The 27368-nt window shown below is 45.9% G+C and overlaps 1 protein-coding gene across 1 annotated transcript in view; it reads left to right on the forward strand.

Annotated features, from left to right (window-relative positions):
- VMP1 (vacuole membrane protein 1) overlaps positions 1–27368 on the forward strand; it is a 178930-nt gene that overhangs the window by 86729 nt on the left and 64833 nt on the right. Inside the window, exon 7 of the mRNA XM_070735374.1 lies at positions 10701–10832. Within this exon, the coding sequence (XP_070591475.1) occupies positions 10701–10832 (132 nt within the window). The remainder of the gene's footprint in view (positions 1–10700; positions 10833–27368) is intronic.

Here is a 27368-nt window from a genome sequence, read left to right on the forward strand (position 1 = left end):
AACGCCGCTTCCCTCCCTAAGGGGACTATTCTGCGGTGCCTCTGCCCTTGGATTGTGGGCTGTGCGGCCAATTTATGAAGACATGCTTGGATGGGCGATGCGCCTTTCGAGCAGGTGTCGCTTCACTTCTTGCCAGTTCGGGGTATATCATTTCCTTCCGCTTCTTCTTTTTATGTGGACATCTGCTCACAGTCACTCATCACCTCGAGGCTCGACTACTGTAACGCTCTCTACATGGAGCTACCTTTGAAAAGTGTTCGGAAACTTCAGATCGTGCAGAATGCAGCTGTGAAAGCAATCATGGGTTTCCCCAGGTATGCCCATGTTACACCAACACTCCACAGTCTGCATTGGTTGCCGATCAGTTTCTGGTCACAATTCAAAGTGTTGGTTATGACCTATAAAGCCATTCATGGCATCGGACCAGAATATCTCCGGGACCGCCTTCTGCCGCACAAATCCCAGCGACCGATTAGGTCCCACAAAGTTGGCCTTCTCTGGGTCCCGTTGATTAAACAATGTCGTCTGGCGGGCCCAGAGGGAGAGCCTTCTCTGTGGCGGCCCCGACCCTCTGGAACCAGCTCCCTCCGGAGATTAGGATTGCCCCCACCCGCCTTGCCTTTCGAAAACTTCTTAAAACCCACCTCTGCCGTCAGACATGGGGGAACTGAGCCATCTCCCCTGGCCTATGTAGTTTATGCATAGTATGTTTGTGAGAATGTATTGTTTTAAATAAGGGTTTTTAGATATCTTAATTATTAGATTTGCCATTGTATATTGTTTTTTATTATTGCTGTGAGCCGCACCGAGTCTTTGGAGAGGGGCGGCATACAAATCTAATAAATTGAATTGAATTGAATTGAATCTGCTTAGAATTATCTTCTCCGTGTTCTCAGCACTTTGAGGAAGGCTAGGCCTAGGAGCAAAGACCCCCGGACAAAGGGATTCCAAAAATATGACTTTTCTCATGGTCAGGTCAAAATATTCCATCTTATTTCCAGGTTTATTTATTCATTGAACTTGCATGCCACCCCTCCCTCCTTGATCAGTTTCCTTCCATTATTAACTTCAGATCGTGCAGAACATGGCCGCGAGAGCCATCGTGGGGCTTCCCAGATTCGCCCACGTTTCTACAACACTCCGTGGCCTTCATTGGCTGCCGATCAGTTTCCGGTCACAATTCAAAGTGTTGGTTATGACCTTTAAAGCCCTACATGTCATTGGAGCAGAGTACCTCCGGAACCGCCTGCTACTGCACAAATCCAAGCGACCGATAAGATCCCACAGAGTTGGCCTCCTCCGGGTCCTGTCGACTAAACAATGTCGTTTGGTGGGCCCCAGGGGAAGAGCCTTCTCTGTGGCGGCCCCGGCCCTCTGGAATCAACTCCCCCCGGAGATTAGAATTGCCCTCACCCTCCTTGTCTTTCGCAAACTACTCAAGACCCACCTTTATCACCAGGCATGGGGGAACTGAGACGCCTTCCCCCAGGCTTTTATATTTTATTTTTGGTATGTATGTGTTGTTTGGTTTTTAAATATGATAGGGTTTTATATGCTTTCTTTTTTAATATTAGATTTGTTTCGCTATAACATTGTTTTTATTATTGCTGTGAGCCGCCCCGAGTCTTCGGAGAGGGGCGGCATACAAATTTAATACATTATTATTATTTTTATTCCTTGTCTGGCCGATGGGGTCTTTAGAAAACAGCTTGACCCCCCCCCCCTCTCTGTGGCAGCCCCTCAAATATTGGAAATACAGTGATCCCTCGATTAGCGCGGGGGTTACGTTCCAAGACCTCCCGCGCTAATCGATTTTCCGCGTTATAGTGGTGCGGAAGTAAAAACACCATCTGCGCATGCGCGCCCTTTTTTCCATGGCCGCACATGCGCAGATGGTGGAGCGACGCAAGTTCGGAGGCTGGCAATGGTGATTTTTCCGGGCTCCTCGCCACTACCCCCCGCCCGCCCGATTCGCCCCTCTCACCGGCTTTCTTGGGGCATTGCTGGCGGCAATGGCAATGGCAATGGCTTCCTTCCCTCCCTCCCTCCTTCCTTCCTTCCTTCCTTCCTCTCACCGGCTTTCTTGGGGCAGCGCTGGCGGCAATGGCAATGGCTTCCTTCCCTCCTTCCTTCCCTCCCTCCTTCCCTCCCTCCTTCCTTCCTTCCTTCCCTCCTTCCCTCCCTCCCTCCCTCCCTCCCTCCTTCCCTCCCTCCTTCCCTCCTTCCCTCCCTCCTTCCTTCCTTCCTTCCCTCCCTCCTTCCCTCCTTCCCTCCCTCCTTCCTTCCTTCCCTCCTTCCCTTCTCTCCCTCCTTTCTCAAAAAGCACTTAAATACTGTACTGTACTGTGTAATGACAGAATAAAACCCCCCAGCCCTCACCTGTGTTTGAATTTCATTCACTCAGTCATTCATTCATTCATTCTTCTGTACAGTATGTACAGTACTGTATGCCACTCAGTCCCAACACTTTTAACCCATAAATTACCATTTCCCATCCCCTTAATTACCATTTCCCCTTCCCATTACTGTACCTCTACCTGTACCTGTACACATTGAATAAGACTCTTAAGTTATGAACAATAACATATTTATTTACATTTTTTGGGGTGGGGTGGGGGTTAGCATAACTGGGATAACTAGGGATCTTCTTCTATCACCATTTCTACAATGGACGTTTGCAACGATTGGTCGAGATTTTGGCCAATCAGCAATGGCCAGTCAGTTTGGTGATGACGTATGACGTCATCGGGCGGGAAAAACCGTGGTGTAGAAAAAAAACCCGCGGACTTATTTTTTAATTAATATTTTTTGAAAAACCGTGTTGTAGCGTTTCGCACTAATCGAGACCGTGCTAATCGAGGGATCACTGTACTGCTATCATGTGTCCCCTGCTCTTGGATGAGAAGCAAAAAGGTTTTTTTAGGGGGGCGTCCAGTTGCCTTTTGAAACGATCCTTTGGTAGGGCCTAAAGAGATCATTCTCATGCCCCATAAATCTCTTTCTCCCACCCTCATGCCCCCTAAGGTTCCAGGAAGCATCCAAATTTAAATCAAGACATTCCTGAAAGTTCTTTTTTTAAAAAAAAATATTTCTATTGATTTTTTTTTTGCAATATAAAGATACACACAACATAAAACATTCCTCAAAGTTCCAATTTATACTGCTCAAAAAAATAAAGGGAACCCTCAAATAACACATCCTAGATTGGAATGAATGAAATATTCTCATTGAATACTTCGTTCTATAGCAAGTTGAATGGGCACAACAGCATGGGAAATTGATGGTCAATCAGCGTTGCTTCCTAAGTGGACAGTTTGATTTCACAGAAGTTGGATTGACTTGGAGTTATATTGTGTTGTTTAAGTGTTCCCTTTATTTTTTTTTGAGCAGTGTATTTTTGGAGCCTGAATCTGAGCTTCCCACCCACAACCTTGTCACGATGCCCACTCAGGTTGTGCCAGCGTGGCAACTCCTCCTTCCGCTTCCGCCCAGGTGATGGACGTCTGATGGCCTTGAACCCCTCGAAAGAATGCTTTGCGGCTGCACCTGCTCCCTCGTGATATTCCCCCCCCTCCCAAGTCCCCATCAGTATCAGGCCTTCTACAGATAGTTTATTTTATTTATTTTTATTTTATTTACTTTGTCCAATACACAATACATATAGAAGAGAATAGACATGTAGTGATATATATAAAGAGAAGGATAGAAGAAAATATATAAAAATAGAGGAGAGGATATATGAAAGGAAGAAAAGATATATGAGATAAAGGAGAGACAAATGGACGGGACGAAAGGCACACTGGTGCACTTATGCACGCCCCTTACTGACCTCTTAGGAACCTGGAGAGGTCAATCGTGGATAGTCTAAGGGAGAAATGTTGGGGGCTAGGGATTGACACTATTGAGTCCGGTAATTAGTTCCACGCTTCGGCAACTCGATTGCTAAAGTCATATTTTTTACAGTCAAGTTTGGAGCGGTTAATATTAAGTTTGAATCTGGTGCGTGCTCTTGTGTTGTCACGGTTGAAGCTGAAGTAGTCATTGACCGGTAGGACGTTGCAGCATATGATCTTGTGGACAATACTTAAATCGTGTTTTAGGCGTCGTAGCTCTAAGCTTTCTAGACCCAGGATTGTTAGTCTATTTTCGTAGGGTATTCTGTTTCGAGTGGAGGAGTGAAGGGCTCTTCTGGTGAAGTATCTCTGGACGTTTTCGAGGGTGGCAAGCTGTTCATTTATCACCAACTTCTGCACCGTCTTGACACCCTCTTTTCACACTCTTGAACCAGTGGTCTCTGCTCCTCCTCCTTGTTGAGTTGGCTTTCTCATTCAGATGGGGAATTTCCACCTTTCAGGGGCCGAGGACTTTCTCCGTATGGCCCCCAATGTGGGCCGGTCATAACGAAGAGCGAAACCACCAGGACGTTTGCGGTGGCAAAGGTTTTTGAACACTCATAAAGAGAGAGAGAGGCGAGTGAGTGTGTGTGTGTGTGTGTTTGTGTGTGTGTATTAATGCACTTGGGGAAAAGGAATCCTCAATCTGAGTATTGCATTGGCAGTTCTGTGTTAGCAAAAACTTCAGAAGAGAAGGATTTAGGGGTCGTGATTTCTGACAGTCTCAAAATGGGTGAGCAGTATGGTCAGGCAGTAGGAAAAGCAAGTAGGATGCTTGGCTGCATAGCTAGAGGTATAACAAGCAGGAAGAGGGAGATTGTGATCCCCTTATATAGAGCGCTGGTGAGACCCCATTTGGAGTACTGTGTTCAGTTCTGGAGACCTCACCTACAAAAAGATATTGACAAAATTGAACGGGTCCAAAGACGGGCTACAAGAATGGTGGAAGGTCTTAAGCATAAAACGTATCAGGAAAGACTTCATGAACTCAATCTGTATAGTCTGGAGGACAGAAGGAAAAGGGGGGACATGATTGAAACATTTAAATATGTTAAAGGGTTAAATAAGGTTCAGGAGGGAAATGTTTTTAATAGGAAAGTGAACACAGGAACAAGGGGACACAATCTGAAGTTAGTTGGGGGAAAGATCAAAAGCAACGTGAGAAAATATTATTTCACTGAAAGAGTAGTAGATCCTTGGAACAAACTTCCAGCAGACGTGGTTGGTAAATCCACGGGAACTGAATTGAAACATGCCTGGGATAAACATATATCCATTGTAAGATAAAATACAGGAAATAGTATAAGGGCAGACTAGATGGACCATGAGGTCTTTTTCTGCCGTCAGTCTTCTATGTTTCTATGTTTCTATTAAAATAGCCCGGCTGATTATTTTTTTTGCAAGTAAACACAAAGGAGCCACAATGGCCCTTCCAAGCAGCTGCCAAGAAAACAAAGGGAAAAACTCAAGAGCTAAAGAGCAGCTTGAAAAGGGGCCACCCATAAAAGAATGGGTCAGCTGGAGGGAAGACACCTGCCGGTGGTGGCCGAGGTGCGGACAGCTGTCCCGATTGTTTGTTACACCTTTCCTGCGATACCGCTTGAATCCAAGGCCAAGCTTCCTGTTCCGTTAACCCTTCGATTAGCCAGATGGCCAGTGCTGATTTCTCCCTACACCCTCTCCTGGAGTTGTGGGTTGACCGCCAAAGGTGACACGAGCTGCTTTTGACCCCCGAGACAGAAAAAAAGAGAAATAAATATAATTGTTTCTTCCACCTGGCAGAAGCAAAGTTGCAGCCTGGCTGAGGATAATTTCCTGTTGTTCCTCTGAGATTTATTTATTTATTTGGATTTCTATGTCTATGTCAGGAAAGACTCAATGAACTCCATCTGTATAGTCTGGAGGACAGAAGGAAAAGGGGGGACATGATCGAAACATTTAAATATATTAAAGGGTTAAATAAGGTCCAGGAGGGGGAAGTGTTTTTAATAGGAAAGTGAACACAAGAACAAGGGGACACAATCTGAAGTTAGTTGGGGGAAAGATCAGAAGCAACATGAGAAAATATTATTTTACTGAAAGAGTAGTAGACCCTTGGAACAAACTTCCAGCAGACGTGGTTGGTAAATCCACAGTAACTGAATTGAAACATGCCTGGGATAAACATATATCCATCCTAAGATAAAATACAGGAAATAGTATAAGGGCAGACTAGATGGACCATGAGATCTTTTTCTGCCGTCAGTCTTCTATGTTTCTACCCTTCTCTGTAAGCTCAGGGCAATTTACAAAATAAGAATAAATACAAATAAATATAAAAAGAAACCCAAGCATAAAATCAAGTACTGTGAGACACCCGAGTCTTCGGAGAGGGGCGGCAAACAAATCTAATAAATTATTATTATTATTATTATTATTATTATTATTATTAATTAATTAATTAATTAATAACAATTATTATTATTAATAATAATTAATAATTATTAAAAATTATTATTATTATTAAAACCCCAAAATTATTAAAACCAGGCACCCACATTCATCCTATAATACTTACACACTAATAATAATAATAATAATAATTATTATTATTATTATTATTATTATTTATTAGATTTGTATGCCGCCCCTCTCCGAAGACTCAGGGCACTTCACAGCATAACAGCAATACAATATAAATACAAATCTAATGTTAAAAACTTTTAAAAACTAATTTAAAATACATTATTATAAAAACTTACCTGTTACACAATCATACACACTCAGTCCGACTGAACATAAACATAATAAGAAGTGAAATGAATGAATTGAGAAGGAAATGTATTTTAAAATTTCTTGCAGACATTTCATTGCCCAACTAGGTAACATCATCAGTGCAAGAAGGGAGTGGGGTTTGCAAAGAGGAAGAGGAGGAAAAGGAGGAAGAGGAAGAGGAGGGGGACTTGGTGTCTTTAGTGCTCTCTGAGTTTGGTTGTTTTCCTACAGACGTTTCATTACCCAACTAGATAACAACATCAGTGATAGAAGAGAGTGGGGTTGGATCATTGTTTATATATCAGTGGCTTGTCCTGTCGGTGTTGGTGGAAATGTTCTTCGTGGTTCTTTCAGTAAGCTGTTGTTAGTTTTTTTCTTCTGAATTGGTAGTTCCTTGATTGGGATGTTGTTTAATTTAATTTATTTTAATTTAATTGATTAAACTTTTCATATGCCCAACTGGGGGGACTCTGGGAGTTGAAGTCCACACATCTTTCAGCCAAACTGACTGAGGGATTCTGGGAGTTGAAGTCCGCACATCTTTCAGCCAAACAGGCTGGAGGATTCTGGGAGTTGAAATCCACACATCTTTCAGCCAATCTAGCTGGAGGATTCTGGGATTTGAAGTCCACACGTATTTCAGCCAAACTGGATGAGGATTCTGGGAGTTGAAGTCCACACATCTTTCAGCCAAACAGGCTGGAGGATTCTGGGAGTTGAAGTCCACACATATTTCAGCCAATCTGGCTGGAGGATTCTGGGAGTTGAAGTCCACACATATTTCAGCCAAACTGGATGAGGATTCTGGGAGTTGAAGTCCACACATCTTTCAGCCAATCTGGCTGGTGGATTCTGTGAGTTGAAGTCCACACATCTTTCAGCCAATCTGACTGAGGGATTCTGGGAGTTGAAGTCCACACATCTTTCAGCCATGCTGGCTGAGGGATTCTGGGAGTTGAAGTCCACACATCTTTCAGCCATGCTGGCTGGGGGATTCTGGGAGTCCACATATTTTAAGTAGCTAAGACTAAGAAACACTGATTTAGACTTTGGAAACAATTACCGTACATGGATCTTGCCAACCGGCAACCGATGTACCTAGGGATTGGAATTCCGTGACTCCGGCTGAAAGCCTGAGGTGGCCGTTCTCTTAAACGCTACATTTGCTTAACTGAGTTTCACGGGTTTGTAGTCAACTTCCGATGAGGTCATGGCACGGTCGGTCACTCACACGGAACTCAGTAGGGGAAAAAAGGCAAGACGCAAAGATGAATAAACACAACCGGTTTTATTGAAAGGTTTGAGCGACCTCGGTTTCAACCTAATTATACATACCCTCTTCGGGATGCTAAAAATAAACTGTTGTGTTTTTTTTATTTGCACAATCCAAAGCTTCCTGATCTCAGTAGCAGAAATAAGCAGTGCCGGTATTGAAATCTCTCTCCTATAAGTGAATTTTGTTTCTTTCCTGGTCATTAATGTGCCCAGGTTCGCCTGGTGCACCAGTTGCGCCCCTATTTGGACAGGGAGTCATTGCTCACAGTCGCTCATGCCCTCATCACCTCAAGGTTCGATTAATGCAGCGCTCTCTACATGGGGCTACCTTTGAAAAGTGCTCGGAAACTTCAGATCGTGCAGAACACGGCCGCGAGAGCCATCATGGGGCTTCCCAGATTCGCCCACGTTCTACAACACTCCATGGCCTGCATTGGCTGCTGATCAGTTTCCGGTCACAATACAAAGTGTTGGTCATGACCTTTAAAGCCCTACATGGCATTGGACCAGAGTACCTCCAGAACTGCCTACTACTGCACGAATCCCAGCGACCAATAAGATCCCACAGAGTTGGCCTTCTTCGGTCCCGTCGACTAAACAATGTCGTTTAGCGGGCCCCAGGGGAAGAGCCTTCTCTGTGGCAGCCCCGGCCCTCTGGAATCAACTCCCCCCGGAGATTAGAACTGCCCCCACACTCCTTGTCTTTCGTAAATTATTCAAAACCCATCTCTACCGCCAGGCATGGGGGAGTTGAGGTACCTTTCCCCCAGGCTTTTTTATATTTATGTTTGGATATGTATGTGTTGTTTGCTTTTTAAATATGATAGGGCTTTTATGTGCTTTTTAATATTAGATTTGTTTTCGCTGGAATATTGTTTTTATTGTTGTTGTGAGCCGCCCGGAGTCTTCGGAGAGGGGCGGCATACAAATCTAATAAATTGAATTGAATTGAATTCAATTAATCTTTCCCACAGCGATGAAGCTGTTGCGCGGCTCTGAACGTTAATAGGCAAACTGTACTGCACCGTGCTTACTGCCTTACAGGTAGTCCTCAGTTTACAACTGTTCACTTTAGTGACCATTTGAAATCAGAAAAAAGCAACTTACGACAGTTTTTCATACAACCGTTGGCAGCATTCCCTGTGCATTCACAGCTTCAGGGGGAAAGATTACAGGTAGTCTTCAACTTAACAGCAGTTCACTTAGTGACCATTCAGAAAAAAGCGACTTACAACGGTTTTTCATACAACCGTTGGCAGCATCCTCTGTGTATTCACAGCTTCAGGGGCAAAGATTACAGGTAGTTTTCAACTTAACAGCAGTTCACTTTGTGACCGTTCAAAGTTACCATGCCATTCCGCTAGCAGAAGTGGAGCTTCGCGCATAGCTCCATTACCACCTGCCATGCACATGTGCAAACGGCGAGATTCTGGAGAAAATCAATGGTTTTTTGCTTCCACGCATGTGCAGAAGCGAAGAAAGTATGATTTTTGCCAAAGTCTTAGGCTTTGTGCGGCAGAAGGCGGTCCTGTAAGCAGTGTTCCCTCTAATTTTTTTTTGGGGTGGGCGGAAAAGTATAGTGTCTGAGCGGCAGTCCCTTCAGGACTGGGCGGCACAGAAATAATAAATAAATAAATAAAAAACAAACAAACAAATAAATAAATAAAATCCCACCCTGTTTTGCCTCAGAGAATTTCAAAATAAAATACTGTACTGTGTGTCTATAACAGTGAGCTCATAACAGGGCAACTCTATCAATATCAAAATGCCACTTAAATAGTTGAGCTAGTTTCAAACTAGATTTTGATTTTCTTTCTCTCTTCCTTACTCCCATTCTTTTTCTTTCTCTTTTCCTTCCTCTCTTTTTTCTATCTGTTTCTCTCTCTTCCTCTCTTCCACTCTCTCTCCTTCCCTCTCACTCTTTCCCTCTCGGCTTCTGGGCAGGTCTGGAAAACTCTGAGTTGATGATGATTTTTAAGTGAGCGATTGCTCACTGCTCAGCTTAGAGGGAACTATGCCTGTAAGTAATCTGGTCCGATGCCCCATTACGACCTTTGTAGCAGCCACATGGTCACGTGATCAAAATCCAGTGTCCCAAGCTCATGTGATCCCCTTTTTGCGACCAAGCAAAGTCGGTTTCACTTTAACAACCAGGTTGCTAACTAATCAACTGCAGTGATTCGCTTAGCAACTGTCATAAGAAAGGTCATAAAATGGGGCAAACGTTTTTTATTTTAACATACATCTCACTTAACAGACATTTTGGGTTCAATTGTGGTCATGGATTGAAGACTTATTTATTTATTAATTATTTATTATTTGGATTTATATATGATTTCAACAATTGAGTTATTGAAGCGTGGAACTCATTGCCGGACTCCATTGTGTCAACCCCTAACCCCCAACACTTCTCCCTTAGACTCTCCACGATTGACCTCTCCAGGTTCCTAAGAGGCCAGTAAGGGGCGTACATAAGTGCACTGGTGTGCCTTCCGTCCCCTGTCCAATTGTCTTTCCTTCCTCTCACTTATCATATATATTTTCTTTCTTTCATATATCCTCTCCGCTAAGTTCACTTTACCCTTATATATATTACTACATGTCTATTTTTCTTCCTATGTATTTGTGTATTGGACAAATGAATAAATAAATAAAATAAAATAAATATATGCCGCCTCACTCCCGGAGGACTCTGGGTTGCTTACTTCCTGTATTAAGAGAAGAAAACGGGGATTTTCTTTGACGCCTTTTATTTGTCTCCTACACTTTCTTCTCCAGGGTGCTGGAACAGCCATTGGGGAGCTGCCTCCGTATTTCATGGCCAGGGCAGCCCGTCTGTCCGGAACCGAGCCAGACGATGAGGAGTACCAGGAATTTGAAGAGATGCTAGAACACGCACAAGACTCACAGGTAAGGAATGCATGGTATAAACCAGTGTTTCCCAACCGTGGCAACTTGAAGATATCTGGACTTCAACTCCCAGAATTCCCCAGCCAGCAAATGCTGGCTGGGGAGTTCTGGGAGTTGAAGTCCAATTTTTCTGACGGCAGAAAAAGACCTCATGGTCCATCTAGTCTGCCCTTATAGTATTTCTTGTATTTTATCTTAGGATGGCTATATGTTTATCCCAGGCATGTTTAAATTCAGTTACTGTCGATTTACCGACCACGTCTGCTGGACGTTTGGTCCAAGCATCTACTACGCTTTCAGTAAAATAATATTTTATCCTGTTACTTCTAATCTTTCCCCCAACTAACCTCATAATAAGAGCCAGAGTGGCACAGAGGTTAGAGTGAAGCACTGCATGTTACTTCAGCTAACTGCTAGCTGTAGTTCAGCAAGTTCAAATCTCACCACCAGCTCAAGGATGACTCAGCCTTCCATCCCTCCGAGGTGGGCAAGAGGCTGATTCTGTAAACCGCTTAGAGAGGGCTGTAAAAGCAGTATATAAATCTAAATGCTTTTACAATAATAATGGCCCTGGTGCCCATTGGAGAATGAGATCCTGAGCCAGGCTGTGTTGGGTTCAGCTGTGTCACCATCTTCATTCTCTCTTTATGGGGTGGTGGGGGGTGAGGGGATAGTGTTCTTCATTGGCAGATCTGTGTTATCAAAAACTTCAGAAGAGAAGGATTTAGGAGTAGTGATTTCTGACAGTCTCAAAATGGGTGAGCAGTGTGGTCAGGCAGTAGGAAAAGCAAGTAGGATGCTTGGCTGCATAGCTAGAGGTATAACAAGCAGGAAGAGGGAGATTGTGATCCCCTTATATAGAGCGCTGGTGAGACCCCATTTGGAATAATACTGTGTTCAGTTCTGGAGACCTCACCTACAAAAAGATATTGATCAAATTGAATGGGTCCAAAGACGGGCTACAAGAATGGTGGAAGGTCTTAAGCATAAAACCTATCAGGAAAGACTTCATGAACTCAATCTGCATAGTCTGGGGGACAGAAGGAAAAGGGGGGACATGATTGAAACATTTAAATATGTTAAAGGGTTAAATAAGATCCAGGAGGGAAGTGTTTTTAATAGGACAGTGAACACAAGAACAAGGGGACACAATCTGAAGTTAGTTTGGAGGAAAGATCAAAAGCAACGTGAGGAAATATTATTTCACTGAAAGAGTAGTAGATCCTTGGAACAAACTTCCAGCAGACGTGGTAGATAAATCCACAGTAACTGAATTTAAACATGCCTGGGATAAACATATATCCATCCTAAGATAAAGCACAGGAAATAGTATAAGGGCAGACTAGATGGACCATGAGGTCTTTTTCTGCTGTCAATCTTCTATGTTTCTATGTTTCTATTTCCTTCCTGGAAGCCACCAGGTATCTGTGGGCCAGAAAGCCTCCCGACCAGCTAAATCTTGCAGCCACGTGTATTAATCCCCCAGCGAGGAAAGTTTGCATGTACACCCTTAGGTTGCTTGAAGGGAGCCCGAGGCAGCTCCAGAAACAAGCCTGGTCTGGTTATTGTCGTGTCAGCTCCCGGGCGGCCTCAGTGCTCTCTGGCCATTGCTCTGCGTGGGGCAGTCAAGGACCTTCTCTTTTGTTGACTCTTCTCCAGTGCTCTCCCTTGAAGAAACACAGTTGTTGAAAGGGGTTAAGGCACATCCCAAACTTTAGAGGGACTGAAGATTGCAGGGCAGTTGTTTATCCAGGGAGCCTGGAGCTTAGTTGCTTGCTTACTCACTCTCCCTCCCTCCCTCCTTCTTTCCTCTCTTTTTCTTTCTTCTCTATCCCTCCAACTTTTTCTTCTTCCAATTCACTCCCAATTCTTTCTCTTTCTTTTCTTCTTTCTTCCTTCCTTTCTTCCCTCCTCTCTTCTTTCTTTCCATCTTTTTTTCTCTTCTTCTCTACTATTTCTTTGTCTCTTCTTTGTGTTGCTCTCTTTCTTTCTCTTCTTCCTCTTTCTTTCTCCTTCCTTCTTCCTCTCTTCTCCCTTCCTCTTCTTCCTCCCTACTATCTCTCTTCCCCTTCTCCCTTTCCTTCCTTTCTTTCTATTTCCTTTTCTCTCTTCTCTCTTTCTCTTCCTCCTCCCTATTATTTTTCTTCCTCTTCTTTCTTTTTCTTGCATTCTTTCTTTCTCTCTTCCTTTCCTTCCTTCTTTCTTTCTTTCTCTCTTCCTGTTCTTCCTTCCCTTCCTTCCTTCTTTCTTTCTCTTTCCTGTTCTCTCTTCTATCTTCCTCCTCCCTACTATTTTTCTTTTTCTTCTTTTTCTTTCTTTCTCTTTTTCCTCCCTATCTTTCTCTCTCTCTCTCCTTCCCTTCCTTCCTCTTTCCGTCTTTCTCTCTTCTTCTTCCCTGCTTTCTTTCTTTCTTTCTTTCTTTCTTCTTCCTTTCCTTCCTTCGTTCTTTCTTTCTTTTTCTCTTCCTTTTCTTCCTTCCCTTCCTTCCTTCCTTCTTTCTTTCTCTTTCCTGTTCTCTCTTCTATCTTCCTCCTCCCTACTATTTTTCTTTTTCTTTCTTTCTTTCTTTCTTTCTCCTTTTCCTCCCTATCTTTCTTTTCTCTCTCTCTTTCTTCCTTCCTTCCTTTCTTCCTTCCTCTTTTCTTCTTTCTCTCTTCTCTCTTCTTCTTCCCTACTTCCTTTCTTTCTTTCTTCTTCCTTTCCTTCCTTCCTTCCTTCTTTCTTTCTCTCTTCCTCTTCTTCCTTCCCTTCCTTCCTTCTTTCTTTCCCTTTCCTGTTCTCTCTTCTATCTTCCTCCTCCCTACTATTTTTTCTTTCTTTCTTTCTTTCTTTCTCCTTTTCCTCCATATCTTTCTTTTTTCTTTCTCTCTCTCTCTTTCTTCCTATCTTCCTCTTTCCTTCTTTCTCTCTTCTCTCTCTTCTTCTTCCCTGCTTTCTTTCTTTCTTCTTTCCTTCCTTCCTTCCTTCCTTCTTTTCTCCTCTGAACATTTTGCTGATTGTGGTTAGTCTGGCCATCACATGGTTTCTTTGAAAATTCCCCCTCCCCTCCATTTCCAGTAAACTGTTTGAACAGAGATGACTCAGTATGAAAGCAGCTTCCCTGTAACCACAGGACTTGTCAAAAGAATTTGTCAACGTGGACTGGGGGAGGGGGAGAGGGAGTGTGTGTGTGTGTGTGTGTGTGTGTGTGTTTCTCACATCCAACCCCAGCTTCGGTTTCTTTGGGTTAATAATTACATCATGGGTTCCTAAGAATCACTTCCTGTCAAGAAAAAAAATGGATGGGCAGTTATTTGCAATGGGTTAAAATGTCATTTAATGACGGACTCTGAGGTTTAGGAGACACCATATAGCAAGAGAGACTCCTGGAAAGTTTTTTAGACTTGTGCCTTTGTGGAAACATGTTCTTCTCCCCCATCCCTCCTTTGTTTTTTTCCCCTTTTCTTTACTTTGGCCTTTGTGGGTTGCCCCAACAAAGAACACAAAGTCCATCGGCCACACCCTACCCCAGCTTTACTTTTTAAAATCTTCAAGTGTGATAGGTGAACGGTTGGGAAAAAGGGAATAGAAACATAGAAACATAGAAGTCTGACGGCAGAAAAAGACCTCCTGGTCCATCTAGTCTGCCCTTATACTATTTTATGCATTTTATCTTAGGATGGATCTATGTTTATCCCAGGCATGTTTAAATTCAGTTACTGTGGATCTATCTACCACGTCTGCTGGAAGTTTGTTCCAAGGATCTACTACTATTTCAGTGAAATAATATTTTCTCACGTTGCTTTTGATCTTTCCCCCCAACTAACTTCAGATTGTGTCCCCTTGTTCTTGTGTTCACTTTCCTATTAAAAACACTTCCCTCCTGGACCTTATTTAACCATTTAATATATTTAAATGTTTCGATCATGTCCCCCCTTTTCCTTCTGTCCTCCAGACTATACAGATTGAGTTCATTCAGCCTTTCCTGATACGTTTTATGCTTAAGACCCTCCACCTTTCTTGCAGCCCGTCAATTTTGTCAATATCTTTTTGTAGGTGAGGTCTCCAGAACTGAACACAGTATTCCAAATGGGGTCTCACCAGCGCTCTATATAGCGGGATCATAATCTCCCTCTTCCTGCTTGTTATACCTCTAGCTATGCAGCCAAATGGCTCAGCAGGCGGAGTTCCCAGCTGATGCTAAGTTTCTGGGTACATTATTTGCATTTTTTAATAATATGAATCTTTTTTCCCTCTGCCTTTTCACCTAGAGAAATTAAGGCAAGTAAACCTCCACTGTAAGCTCTCATAAAATAACAATTAAAAGTAGTCCTCAAATCCTATTTAAAGGATAAAGAGTACTCTAAGTAGCATCAGGATTTTTAAATAAAACACAGCAGCAATTTAATTCTTTAACCGGATTCATCACCAGGCTTTCAGGATAGCAAATTATCAACCTAATTTTAAAAAAAAGACAAGTAATTTGGAGAAGATTTGGTGAATTTCCTAACCAGGCTTTGGGGTAATTGTTCTTAATTGTCAGTTAGGTTTGTAGCCTCTTGTACGATGGCTTTGACGTGCCAACATACCTGGTAGGTCCCTCTAACTAAACTTAGAATGATTAAAAAGGCATGAGTTTATTTTCTGCATTTAATAATGGAAGAACATAAGGAACCAGAAGCCCCCGGGAGAAATTTGCAGCAAGAAAGGGCATGCTGACGAAAATTAAACCTGAAAACAGCCCCTTATTCGAATTTCCTGTCTTCGGTGGGGTTGACGCTTCAGTTTTAGCATTGTACGTTGTTGTTATTATTATTATTATTTATTGGATTTATATGCCGCCCCTCTCCGTAGAGTCGGGGCGGCTAACAACAATAGTACAAAACAGCATGTAAATCCAATACTAAAACAGCTAAAAAGCCCTTATTTGTAAAACCAAACATACATGCAAACAAACATACCATGCATAAATTGTAAAGGCCTAGGGGGAAAGAATATCTCAATTCCCCCATGCCTGACGGCAGAGGTGGATTTTAAGGAGCTTACGAAAGGCGAGGAGGGTGGGGGCAATTCTAATCTCTGGGGGGAGTTGGTTCCAGAGGGCCGGGGCCGCCACAGAGAAGGCTCTTCCCCTGGGCCCCACCAAACGACATTGTTTTGTTGATGGGACCCGGGGAAGGCCCACTCTGTGGGACCTAACCGGTCGCTGGGATTTGTGCGGCAGAAGGCAGTCTCGTAGATACCCTGGTCCGGTGCCATGAGGGGTTATGTATTCCTAGCCGATGTGGGCTCGTTCCGCAAGGATTTAGGGGTAGTGATTTCTGACAGTCTCAAAATGGGTGAACAGTGCAGTCAGGCGGTAGGGAAAGCAAGTAGAATGCTTGGCTGCATAGCGAGAGGTATAACAAGCAGGAAGAGGGAGGTTGTGATCCCGCTGTATAGAGCGCTGCTGAGACCCAATTTAAAATACAGTACTGTGTTCAGTTCTGGAGACCTCACCTGCAAAAGGATATTGACAAAATTGAACGGGTCCAAAGACGGGCTACAAGAATAGTGGAAGGTCTTAAGCATAAAACGTATCAGGAAAGACTTCATGGACTCCATCTGTATAGTCTGGAGGACAGAAGGAAAAGGGGGGACATGATCGAAACATTTAAATATGTTAAAGGGTTAAATAAGGTTCAGGAGGGAAGTGTTTTTAATAGGAAAGTGAACACATTGATTCCTATGGGAAAAATAGCTTCTACTTACAAACTTTTCTACTTAAGAACCTGGTCACGGAACGAATTAAGTTCTTAAGTAGAGGTACCACTCCATTTTCTTAAAAAATTAATAAAAATTATTATAAAGCATAGGAGAGTGATGGCAAACATTTTTTTGCTCAAGGGCCAAAAGGGTGCGCATATGTGAGATAGCATGTGCGCATGTGTCCACACTCATAAGGCAATTTCAGAAGAGAAGGATTTAGGGGTAGTGATTTCTGACAGTCTCAAAATGGGTGAGCAGTGTGGTCGGGCGGTAGGAAAAGCAAGTAGGATGCTTGGCTGCATAGCTAGAGGTATAACAAGCAGGAAGAGGGAGATTGTGATCCCCTTATATAGAGCGCTGGTGAGACCCCATTTGGAATACTGTGTTCAGTTCTGGAGACCTCACCTACAAAAAGATATTGAGAAAATTGAACTGGTCCAAAGATGGGCTACAAGAATGGTGGAAGGTCTTAAGCATAAAACGTATCAGGAAAGACTGAATGAACTCAATCTGTATAGTCTGGAGGACAGAAGGAAAAGGGGGGACATGATCGAAACATTTAAATATGTTAAAGGGTTAAATAAGGTTCAGGAGGGAAGTGTTTTTAATAGGAAAGTGAACACAAGAACCACGGAAAACAATCTGAAGTTAGTTGGGGGAAAGATCAAAAGCAACGTGAGAAAATATTATTTCACTGAAAGAGTAGTAGATCCTTGGAACAAACTTCCAGCAGACGTGGTAGATAAATCCACAGTATCTGAATTGAAACATGCCTGGGATAAACATATATCAATTGTAAGATAAAATACAGGAAATAGTATAAGGGCAAACTAGATGGATCATGAGGTCTTTTTCTGCCGTCAGTCTTCTATGTTTCTATGTGTGACGCCCTCCCTGCATGCGCACAATGCCCCCGTGCTCTCTCACTGCACTTGTGCACAGGCCTCACTGAAGCCTCCGGACTTCTGATAGGCCCATTGGGCTGTTTTTCTCTCTCCTGGGTGTTCAGGAAAGCTTCCTGGACCCTGGGGACAGTGAAAAATGACCAAAATTGAAAGCAGAAAATCAGCCGGCCAGCGTAACACACCTGTGTGCAGGAGTTGACAGAGGGCCACGCCTTGCATGCCCTCTGATACGCCTCCGCGGGCCACCTGAGCCACACGTGCCATAGGTTCACCATCACCGGCAACAGGAGATGTGGATCGGCGTGAGTCACACAACGCTTGTCCTCTGGCACGCCACAAATTGTGCAGCTGCAGATTGCCAGGGGAAATTAGTCACAATGGAGCAATGTTGTCTTTGAGACAAGCTGGGGCCATGCCCAGCTTGAACAGAAGAACCAGGGTACACGTTTGGAGGTGGAACAATCGAGATGTAGAGACCTCACTGCTGGGAAGAGAAGTCAAATAGAAGAGGAGTTAACCCAAAAAGCGAGCATTTTCAGCCATTCTCATTTCTCCACAATTATTGAAATACCCTTGAAGGGATCTCTTCAATTTTAAATATATGTATTTAGTGGGGCAACTCTCACTTAATAACTATCTTGCTTAGCTGCCTAAATCTGGGGCTCAGTTGTGGTCACAGATAGATGGCTACTACTACTACTACTACTACTACTACTACAATTATTATTATTATTATTATCATCATCATCATCATCATCATCATCATCAGTTGTAGTCACAGGTGGATGGCTGCTGCTACTATTACTATTATTATTATTATTATTATTATTATATTATCATCATCATCAGAGTGGGCCTTCTCCAGGTCCCATCAACTAAACAATGTCGGTTGGCGGGCCCCAGGGGAAGAGCCTTCTCTGTGGCGGCCCCGGCCCTCTGGAACCAGCGCCCACCAGAGATTAGAACTGCCCCTACCCTCCTTGCCTTTCGTAAACTCCTCGAAACCCACCTTTGTCGTCAGGCATGGGGGAACTGAGATATCTCCCGCGGGCCTATACAATTTATGTATGGTATGTTTGTATGTATGTCTGCTTAATAATGGGGTTTTTAAAATATTTTAAATTGCAAATTATTAGATTTGTCATGAACTATTTTATTGTTTTGTGAGCCGCCCCGAGTCTGCGGAGAGGGACGGCATGCAAATCTAATAAATAAATAAAATAAATAAAACCATCATCAATACAACACAGGAAACGAGATCACTATGCTGGATTTCGTAATTCATCACCAGTCAGGTGCTTCCCAACCACCTAGGACTGCGTGATGTAGCGGCAAATTATGTATGCCGATCCCAGGAAAGCGGCCTTTTGCAATTGACTATTATTATTATTGTTGTTCTTGTATTATTATTATTATTATTATTATTATTATTATTATTATTATTATTATAATATAAAATACAGGAAATAGTATAAGGGCAGACTAGATGGACCATGAGGTCTTTTTCTGCCGTCAATCTTCTATGTTTCTATTATTGTTGTTATTATTTTACAACCTTTCTTGCTACTATTGTAAGTGAATCACTGCAGTTGTTCAGTTAGTAACAGGATGTTTAATTGAATCTGCCTTCCCCATTCACTTTGCTTCTCAGAAGGTCGCAAAAAGGGATCCTGTTTGAAACTGTGACAGTCATAAATAATAATTAATAATGAATAATAATTTATTAGATTTGTATGCCGCCCCTCTCCAAAGACACGAAGAGGGGGTTGAGTCAGTTGCCAATTATCTGATTTTTTTATCATGGGGATGCTCAAATTTATTGTAAAGGCCTAGGGGGAAAGAGTATCTCAGTTCCCCCATGCCTGGTGGCAGAGCTGGGATTTAAGAAGCTTACGAAAAGCAAGGAGGGTGGGGGCAATTCTAATCTCTGGGGGGAGTTGGTTCCAGAGGGCCAGGGCCGCCACAGAGAAGGCTCTTCCCCTGGGTCCCACCAAGCGATATTGTTTAGTTGACGGGACCCGGAGAAGACCCACTCTGTGGAACCTAACTGGTCGCTGGGATTCGTGCAGCAGAAGGCGGTCCCTGAGATAATCTGGTCCGGTGCCATGAAGGGCTTTATAGGTCATAACCAACACTTTGAATTGTGACCGGAAACTGATCGGCAACCAATGCAGATTGCGGAGTGTTGGTGTAACATGGGCATATTTGGGAAAGCCCATGATTGCTCTCGCAGCTGCATTCTGCACGATCTGAAGTTTCCGAACACTCTTCAAAGGTAGCCGCATGTAGAGAGCGTTACAGTAGTCGAGCCTCGAGGTGATGAGGGCATGAGTGACTGTGAGCAGTGACTCCCCGTCCAAATAGGGCTGCAACTGGTGCACCAGGCGAACCTGGGCAAACGCCCCACTTGCCACAGTCGAAAGATGTTTGTTTATTTATTTATTTATTTATTTATTTATTTATTTATTTATTTATTTATTTATTTATTTGATTTGTATGCCGCCCCTCTACGAAGACTCGGCGCGGCTCACAACATGTGGAAACAAATCATAAATAATCTGACAATTTAAAATACAGTGGTACCTCAAGATACGAACCCCTCGTCTTACGAACAACTCGAGATACGAACCCGGGGTTCAGAAAAAATTTGCCTCTTCTTACGAACTTTTTTCATGTTACGAACACCAAACCCGAACTTCCGGGTTGGCTTCGGGAGGTTGCTGGGAAGCCCCCCAGCCCGGCTGTCACCTTTTAAAACAGCCGTGCAGCTCCCCAGCAGTCTCCGAAAGCGGTTTGCTCTCCATGTGTCCTCAACCTTTCACGGAGGGTTTTCCACCTCTCCTCTTCCCAGTTTGCTCCCCATGTGTCCTCAACCTTTCACGGAGGGTTTTCCACCTCTCCTCTTCCCAGTTTGCTCTCCATGTGTCCTCAACCTTTCACGGAGGGTTTTCCACCTCTCCTCTTCCCAGTTTGCTCCCCATGTGTCCTCAACCTTTCACGGAGGGTTTTCCACCTCTCCTCTTCCCAGTTTGCTCTCCATGTGTCCTCAACCTTTCACGGAGGGTTTTCCACCTCTCCTCTTCCCAGTTTGCTCCCCATGTGTCCTCAACCTTTCACGGAGGGTTTTCCACCTCTCCTCTTCCCAGTTTGCTCCCCATGTGTCCTCAACCTTTCACGGAGGGTTTTCCACCTCTCCTCTTCCCAGTTTGCTCCCCATGTGTCCTCAACCTTTCACGGAGGGTTTTCCACCTCTCCTCTTCCCAGTTTGCTCCCCATGTGTCCTCAACCTTTCACGGAGGGTTTTCCACCTCTCCTCTTCCCAGTTTGCTCCCCATGTGTCCTCAACCTTTCACGGAGGGTTTTCCACCTCTCCTCTTCCCAGTTTGCTCTCCATGTGTCCTCAACCTTTCACGGAGGGTTTTCCACCTCTCCTCTTCCCAGTTTGCTCCCCATGTGTCCTCAACCTTTCACGGAGGGTTTTCCACCTCTCCTCTTCCCAGTTTGCTCTCCATGTGTCCTCAACCTTTCACGGAGGGTTTTCCACCTCTCCTCTTCCCAGTTTGCTCCCCATGTGTCCTCAACCTTTCACGGAGGGTTTTCCACCTCTCCTCTTCCCAGTTTGCTCCCCATGTGTCCTCAACCTTTCACGGAGGGTTTTCCACCTCTCCTCTTCCCAGTTTGCTCTCCATGTGTCCTCAACCTTTCACGGAGGGTTTTCCACCTCTCCTCTTCCCAGTTTGCTCTCCATGTGTCCTCAACCTTTCACGGAGGGTTTTCCACCTCTCCTCTTCCCAGTTTGCTCCCCATGTGTCCTCAACCTTTCACGGAGGGTTTTCCACCTCTCCTCTTCCCAGTTTGCTCCCCATGTGTCCTCAACCTTTCACGGAGGGTTTTCCACCTCTCCTCTTCCCAGTTTGCTCCCCATGTGTCCTCAACCTTTCACGGAGGGTTTTCCACCTCTCCTCTTCCCAGTTTGCTCCCCATGTGTCCTCAACCTTTCACGGAGGGTTTTCCACCTCTCCTCTTCCCAGTTTGCTCTCCATGTGTCCTCAACCTTTCACGGAGGGTTTTCCACCTCTCCTCTTCCCAGTTTGCTCCCCATGTGTCCTCAACCTTTCACCCTTTCACGGAGGGTTTTCCACCTCTCCTCTTCCCAGTTTGCTCTCCATGTGTCCTCAACCTTTCACGGAGGGTTTTCCACCTCTCCCCAGTTTGCTCCCCATGTGTCCTCAACCTTTCACGGAGGGTTTTCCACCTCTCCTATTCCCAGTTTGCTCCCCATGTGTCCTCAACCTTTCACGGAGGGTTTTCCACCTCTCCTCTTCCCAGTTTGCTCTCCATGTGTCCTCAACCTTTCACGGAGGGTTTTCCACCTCTCCTCTTCCCAGTTTGCTCCCCATGTGTCCTCAACCTTTCACGGAGGGTTTTCCACCTCTCCTCTTCCCAGTTTGCTCCCCATGTGTCCTCAACCTTTCACGGAGGGTTTTCCACCTCTCCTCTTCCCAGTTTGCTCCCCATGTGTCCTCAACCTTTCACGGAGGGTTTTCCACCTCTCCTCTTCCCAGTTTGCTCCCCATGTGTCCTCAACCTTTCACGGAGGGTTTTCCACCTCTCCTCTTCCCAGTTTGCTCTCCATGTGTCCTCAACCTTTCACGGAGGGTTTTCCACCTCTCCTCTTCCCAGTTTGCTCTCCATGTGTCCTCAACCTTTCACGGAGGGTTTTCCACCTCTCCTCTTCCCAGTTTGCTCCCCATGTGTCCTCAACCTTTCACGGAGGGTTTTCCACCTCTCCTCTTCCCAGTTTGCTCTCCATGTGTCCCCAACCTTTCACGGAGGGTTTTCCACCTCTCCTCTTCCCAGTTTGCTCCCCATGTGTCCTCAACCTTTCACGGAGGGTTTTCCACCTCTCCTCTTCCCAGTTTGCTCTCCATGTGTCCTCAACCTTTCACGGAGGGTTTTCCACCTCTCCTCTTCCCAGTTTGCTCTCCATGTGTCCCCAACCTTTCACGGAGGGTTTTCCACCTCTCCTCTTCCCAGTTTGCTCCCCATGTGTCCTCAACCTTTCACGGAGGGTTTTCCACCTCTCCTCTTCCCAGTTTGCTCTCCATGTGTCCTCAACCTTTCACGGAGGGTTTTCCACCTCTCCTCTTCCCAGTTTGCTCCCCATGTGTCCTCAACCTTTCACGGAGGGTTTTCCACCTCTCCTCTTCCCAGTTTGCTCTCCATGTGTCCCCAACCTTTCACGGAGGGTTTTCCACCTCTCCTCTTCCCAGTTTGCTCCCCATGTGTCCTCAACCTTTCACGGAGGGTTTTCCACCTCTCCTCTTCCCAGTTTGCTCTCCATGTGTCCTCAACCTTTCACGGAGGGTTTTCCACCTCTCCTCTTCCCAGTTTGCTCTCCATGTGTCCCCAACCTTTCACGGAGGGTTTTCCACCTCTCCTCTTCCCAGTTTGCTCTCCATGTGTCCTCAACCTTTCACGGAGGGTTTTCCACCTCTCCTCTTCCCAGTTTGCTCCCCATGTGTCCTCAACCTTTCACGGAGGGTTTTCCACCTCTCCTCTTCCCAGTTTGCTCCCCATGTGTCCTCAACCTTTCACGGAGGGTTTTCCACCTCTCCTCTTCCCAGTTTGCTCCCCATGTGTCCTCAACCTTTCACGGAGGGTTTTCCACCTCTCCTCTTCCCAGTTTGCTCTCCATGTGTCCTCAACCTTTCACGGAGGGTTTTCCACCTCTCCTCTTCCCAGTTTGCTCTCCATGTGTCCCCAACCTTTCACGGAGGGTTTTCCACCTCTCCTCTTCCCAGTTTGCTCTCCATGTGTCCTCAACCTTTCACGGAGGGTTTTCCACCTCTTGAAAGGTTGGGGACACATGGAGAGCAAACTGGGAAGAGGAGAGGTGGAAAACCCTCCGTGAAAGGTTGAGGACACATGGAGAGCAAACTGTGAAAAGGAGAGGTGGAAAGCCCTCCGTGAAAGGTTGGGGACACATGGAGAGCAAACTGGGAAGAAGAGAGGTGGAAAACCCTCCGTGAAAGGTTGAGGACACATGGAGAGCAAACTGGGAAGAGGAGAGGTTCGGGGGGGGTGCTGGGAAGCCCCCCAGGCCGGCTGTCACCTTTTAAAACAGCCGCGTGGCTTCCCAGCAGCCGCAGAAAGCCGTTTTTTTGCGGGGGGGGGGGGGTTTGGTTGCACGGATTAATTGACTTTACATTGTTTCCTATGGGAAACAATGTTTCGTCTTACGAACCTTTCGTCTTACGAACCTCCTCCTTGCACCAATTAAGTTCGTATCATGAGGTATTACTGTATTAAAGATTTAAAAAAAGACCCCATATACTAACAGACATACACACAAGCATACCATATATAAATTAAACATGCCCAGGGGAAGATGTTTCAGTTCCCCCATGCCTGACGGCAAAGGTGGGTTTTAAGGAGTTTACGGAAGGCAGGAAGAGTAGGGGCAGTTCTAATCTCCGGGGGGAGTTGGTTCCAGAGGGCCGGTGCCGCCACAGAGAAGGCTCTTCCCCTGGGGCCCGCCAACCGACATTGTTTAGTTGACGGGACCCAGAGAAGGCCCACTCTGTGGGACCTAATCGGTCGCTGGTATTCGTGCGGCAGGAGGCGGTCTCGGAGATATTCTGGTCCAATGCCATGAAGGGCTTTAAAGGTCATAACCAACACTTTGAATTGTGACCGGAAACTGATCGGCAGCCAATGCAGACTGCGGAGTGATGGTGAAACATGGGCATACCTAGGTAAGCCCATGACTGCTCTCGCAGCTGCATTCTGCACGATCTGAAGTTTCCGAACACTTTTCAAAGGTAGCCCCATGTAGAGAGCATTACAGTAGTCGAACCTCGAGGTGATGAGGGCATGAGTGACTGTGAGCAATGAGTCCCGGTCCAAATAGGGCCGCAACTGGTGCACCAGGCGAACCTGGGCAAACGCCCCCCTCGCCACAGCTGAGAGATGTTTTTCTAATGTGAGCTGTGGATCGAGGAGGACGCCCAAGTTGCGGACCCTCTCTGAGGGGGTCAATAATTCCCCCCCCCAGGGTGATGGACGGACAGATGGGATTGTCCTTGGGAGGCAAAACCCACAGCCACTCCGTCTTATCCGGGTTGAGCTTGAGTCTGTTGACACCCATCCAGGCCCCAACAGCCTCCAGGCACCGGCACATCACTTCCACCGCTTCGTTGACTGGGCATGGGGTGGAGATGTAAAGCTGGGTATCATCCGCATATTGATGATACCTCACCCCATGTCCTTGGATGATCTCGCCCAGCGGTTTCATGTAGATGTTGAATAGCAGGGGGGAGAGGACCGACCCCTGAGGCACCCCACAAGGGAGAAACCTAGGAGTCGACCTCTGACCCCCCACTAACACCGACTGCGACCGGCCAGAGAGGTAGGAGGAGAACCACTGAAGGACAGTGCCTCCCACCCCCAACCCCTCCAGCCGGTGCAGAAGGATACCATGGTCGATGGTATCGAAAGCCGCTGAGAGGTCAAGGAGCACCAGGACAGAGGATAAACCCCTGTCCCGGGCCCGCCAGAGATCATCCATCAACGCGACCAAAGCGGTTTCCGTGCTGTAACCGGGCCTGAAACCCGACTGCTGGGGACCTAGATAATCGGCTTCTTCCAAGGACCGCTGGAGCTGGAGTGCCACCACCTTCTCGACAACCTTCCCCATAAAGGGAAGGTTGGAGACTGGACGATAGTTGTTAAGCACAGCTAGGTCCAGGGAGGGCTTCTTGAGGAGGGGGCGCACGAGCGCTTCTTTATAGAGTGATGGAAAAACTCCCCTCCCCAAGGAAGCGTTGGTAATCTCCTGGGCCCAGCTCCGCGTCACCTCCCTGCTGGCCGAAACCAACCAGGAGGGACACGGATCCAGTAAACAGGTGGCGGAACTCACAGCTCCAATGGCCTTGTCCACTTCATCAGGTGTCACCAGATCAAACTCTTCCCAGACAGGTGGACAAGTACGTGCCCCAGTCACCTCGACTGACTCGTTGTCAGTCGACTCTGTTTCACAATTGGAGTCGAGGTCGGCCCGGATCCGAGCGACTTTATCAGCGAAAAACGTGTTAAAATCCTCGGCACTACTCTGCAAGGACTCCCCAACTCCCCCCTGGTTAAGAAGGGAGCGGGTCACCCTAAACAGAGCGGCCGGGCAGGATTCCGCTGATGCAATCAAGGCGGCATGGTACGCGCATCTTGCCGCCTTGAGCGCCACTTTGTAAGTCTTAATAAAAGCTCTTACAAGTGTTCGGTCGGATTCAGACCTACTCTTCCTCCATCGCTTCTCTAGACGTCTCTTCTGGCGTTTCAACTCCCGGAGCTCCTCGTTGAACCATGGAGCTCTACGGGGTCTAGCGCCTCGGAGAGGTCGCAAAGGCGCAATCCGGTCAAGAGCCTCCGCTGCGGCCTTGTTCCAGGCTTCCGCAAGAGACTCTGCCGAACTGTGGACAAGTGCCTCTGGTATAACCCCAAGCGCCGTCTGAAAGCCCTCTGGGTCCATCAGGCGTCTGGGGCGGAACATCTTAATTGGTTCCGCCTCCCTGCTGGGAAGGATTGGAGCCAGGAAGTCAAGCCGTAGTAGGAAATGGTCTGACCATGACAAAGGCAACGCATCTAAGCCCCTTAGTCTCAGACCATTACTCAGTTGCTCGGAAAGGAATACCATGTCAGGTGCGTGCCCTCCCTCGTGAGTCGGACCCTGTACTACTTGAGTCAGGTCCATGGCTGTCATGGTGGCCATGAACTCCTGTGCCAACCCAGAGGTTTCGCCGAGTGACGGCAGGTTGAAGTCCCCCAGGACAATAAGTCCGGGGAACTCCACCGCCAACCCGGCTATCTCCTCGAGTAGCACAGGCAGGGCTTTTGACACGCAGCTGGGAGGCAGGTACGTGAGAAATAAGCCCACCTGAACCCCTAAGTCCAACTTCAGCAAGAGAGACTCGCAACCCGCAATTTCCGGAGCAATGAGTCCACGCAGGCAAGGGCTCTCCCTGGCTACAATAGCCACTCCTCCCCCCCTTCCCTGGGGTCGAGGTTGATGCCATATCTGAAACCCGGCTGGGCAGATTTCAGAGAGAGGAACACCTCCCTCCGGGCCCAGCCAGGTTTCAGTAATACAAGCCAGGTTGGCCTCCTCATCCAGGATCAGATCCCGGATGAGGAGAGCTTTATTTACCACCGACCTGGCATTAAGCAGCAGCAACCTGAGCCCAGGGCCAGAGTTACACTCATCACCAGTACCCAAGATTGGGCTCACAGAGCCAGAACAAGGGACCATTATGTTTCTCTAATGTGGATCGAGGAGGACGCCCAAGTTGCAGACCCTCTCTGAGGGTCATTAAGTGGAAAAATCTATCATAAATCCCTTTTTTCATTGCACTTGTAGCTTCAGACAGTCACTAAATGAACAGTTGTAAGTCGAGGACTATTTATTATCAGTCCCTATAAGATTTTCCTTTGCAGTTGCTGCGTCTTTGTAGCAAAAGGGGTGTGAGGCAATACATGGATCCTTCAGAACATTATGTAAAAAAACCACCATATTACAGATGTGGGGAGATTGATAATCTTGATAGTTGGTTCTCATATTTTTGAAAAGGTTACTTAAATGTTACTTTTTAAAAAAAGCCATTTTATTTCTTGCCAAATGAATTTTTTTAAAAAACAAGTGTCCCAAGAAATTTGAATGGAAGGGGAATACTACTGTAATGCTCTCTACATGGGGCTACCTTTGAAAAGTGTTCGGAAACTTCAGATCGTGCAGAATGCAGCTGCGAGAGCAATCGTGGGCTTCCCAAGGCATGCCCACGTTACACCAAAACTCCGCAGTCTGCATTGGTTGCCGATCAATTTCCGGTCACAATTCAAAGTGTTGGTTATG

The sequence above is a fragment of the Erythrolamprus reginae genome, chromosome 1 (genome assembly GCF_031021105.1).
Source record: "Erythrolamprus reginae isolate rEryReg1 chromosome 1, rEryReg1.hap1, whole genome shotgun sequence".
NCBI classification, from domain to species: domain Eukaryota; kingdom Metazoa; phylum Chordata; class Lepidosauria; order Squamata; family Dipsadidae; genus Erythrolamprus; species Erythrolamprus reginae.